We start from the raw sequence: 2,684 nt of genomic DNA, 5'->3' as shown, positions 1-2,684 counted from the left end.
TATGCGAAGGATTGAAGTGAACATAATACTGAAACATCCAGAATGTTTCATCCCTTTATATATTTAAACACGCGTTTTTATTAAACATTCAATTAATTATAAGGATCCCCTTGCATGCATGAGTGACCTTCATCTAGGTGTGATCCAACTGCATGCCTCCATGATCAACCATCTAACAAAACATATCAAATACATGTGATTGGAGGCAACCACCACTCTTAACCATTTCAAATACTCTTTTCCACCATAAAACAACAACTGCACTTCACTTTGATTCACCCCCACAAGCTGCCACCAAACATGTCCTCGCCTCTTACTCCTTTTAACACGGTTAAGCTCTTGACGGATGACACTCCGAATGGATATTAGGTAGGTTTCCACGTCATGATCTCGCTGAATGCCTCCCTCTGAACCATACGCACACCTGTCTCTTAGAATATCTAAAGGGTGTGGTGTGTTCAAGAAAACAGACTGTGCAGCCATGGTTTGCTTGTTTGCATCGCCCGCACCTTCACACCTCAAAACATACAAACCACATCCTGCTGGGAGTAGCTCATGACTTGGAGAAACTTTTGCATCCGGCTGCAGGATCAAAAACTCCCCCATTGGAGCGTACAACAGATTCTGCATGCATGTCACAACACACCCGGCCCATGCATTTTTAATTAAGATAACATGATATATATATATATATATATATATATATATATATATATATATATATATATATATATATATATATTATACGTACCTGGTTAGATAGGCAGGGGTGATTTCGAAAATTCCCATTTATGGCCTTGAGAATGTCAGCTAGCTGAGAGGGATAGTTGCAGGAGAAGGCTCGGGGTACGATGTCACGATGCATGGTGATTCCCTGGAGATGGTTTCTTGGTAATCCAAGCTTTTGAAGCAAACGATCTCCACCACACATAACCCATGGTGCTCCAAACGTGATTACCGGAAGTAAACATGAACGAGGGACCTGATCTCTTATTAATAGCATGAGGTTTACAAGCAACGATAAACTTCCTCCAAGAGAATGACCGGTTAATCGGATGGTTGCACGTTTCCCATGGCGTTCAAAGTGTTGATGGACATGAGGTAACAACTGCTCATAAACCACTTTTGCTGCCTCGTATATACCTCTATGGACAATTACATCATGTGCCTAATTAAATCAATCATATATATATATATAGTCATTTTGTATTGAAAAAAAAAAAAAAAAGGATGCTTAACTTCATCTAGCTATCTAAATACATACACTACTTGTCTGTAAATAAAGGTTTCACCTCAAACTGAACAGGCTCAAAGAGTATATTAGCTTGCCAAGATGCAATCGATTCAGAGCCCTGCAAGAACCGATGTACCATTTATCATCATTCCGTGCCATAAAAAAATTATATAATCTATAAATTAATCTTTTAACAGCTGATATGTTTTTGTAGTGATACCTGAATGACGAAGTATCTCGTGCTACCTTCGTCATCATCATCATCATCACAAATGAACCATTCGCAAGGTGATGAACATAACAAGTTCAAATCATCAACAACAGACTGTTTCACTTGATCCTTTGCATCAGTCTCCAAGTTGATGTACTCTCCTTGTCGGACCTCCTCCGATGCCTTTTCTTTCTTGGATTTGGATGCCAGCTCAGCTTTCTTTTCTAGTGAAGACGTAACGTATCGAAGTCTATGACGTTTGAGGAGATTCCCAAGCTGTACATATATATAACAAATCGACATGATTTCAACTAACTTTATTCACATGAAATTCAACAATAAAATTTGACCTCCTACCTTGATTTTTGGTATGGTATAAGATAAGCTTCCCAAATAAGCCATTTGAGCATACAACCTTGCTTCCACCAAAGAAACTGACCAGAGCATTTTTGAAAATGAAGCTCTATCGAATTTGAGTTTATCGTCGACATCATCATCTACCCTGCATGCATCATAGTAGTCTTCATCGATGGAAACCTCATTGTCATTCTGCACATGATTGTTAACTTGTTCATAGCCATCTGTGTTCCAGAATGATCTAACTTGCAAAACCCTCAACACCCAATTGCCATTCTTTCTGTTCCTAGCACTTTCTTCTTTCTCATCTTCTGAAACAATCACCGCATCGTACCGGTTACAATCAGCAGAAAAGAAAGATGTAAGAGGATATCTCACAGCAAAACTCCATGGCCATGTTTTAGGAAGAGGAGAAGAATTTGATTTCTCTGACGTCCGGGATGTGGTAATATGAGATGGATTTGTACGGGTTTCACCTTGTGTGGTGATCCCGATAATCCAGGCGTTTAAGGAGAGACCATCCATGAGAAGGGTTTATTTTGGATGGAGAAAGGAATAGAAGGTCTGTTGTGCATTTATCACCTAAGCCTTCACACATGTTGTTTGAGTGTCTTTTTCCCACAATTTTCTTTCGTTTTTGAATTGTAAACAAACACACACAAAACCTAAACCTATGATTGTTGGTCTCTTCACTCCCACCCGCCACATTTCATGCAAGTATTTCTGAAATTCACGTATATATATTTGATATTTATTTTTAACTTTTGGACTTTGTTAATTTTAAAATACTTAACTTTGATATTAAATACGTTTTGCTTCTCATAAACAATTAACCTATAATATATGAATTAACCTAAAATATATTTGTAAAGATTTAGACAA

General features: G+C 38.0%; 1 protein-coding gene across 1 annotated transcript; it reads right to left on the bottom strand.

Annotated features, from left to right (window-relative positions):
- On the bottom strand, positions 1-2,461 carry LOC111902071 (phospholipase A1 PLIP2, chloroplastic). The gene is made up of 5 exons (XM_052767442.1): positions 1,803-2,461; positions 1,455-1,721; positions 1,293-1,352; positions 752-1,168; positions 1-624 (listed from the first exon to the last, which is right to left on the bottom strand). The coding sequence occupies exons 1-5, from the start codon at positions 2,325-2,327 to the stop codon at positions 130-132; spliced, it is 1,764 nt and encodes a 587-aa protein (XP_052623402.1). The 5' UTR covers positions 2,328-2,461; the 3' UTR covers positions 1-129.
- Positions 2,462-2,684: the final 223 nt, after the last annotated feature.

This window comes from Lactuca sativa, chromosome 9 (assembly GCF_002870075.4).
Source record: "Lactuca sativa cultivar Salinas chromosome 9, Lsat_Salinas_v11, whole genome shotgun sequence".
Taxonomy (NCBI): Eukaryota; Viridiplantae; Streptophyta; class Magnoliopsida; order Asterales; family Asteraceae; genus Lactuca; species Lactuca sativa.
This window is presented reverse-complemented; position numbering and strand designations above follow the sequence as displayed.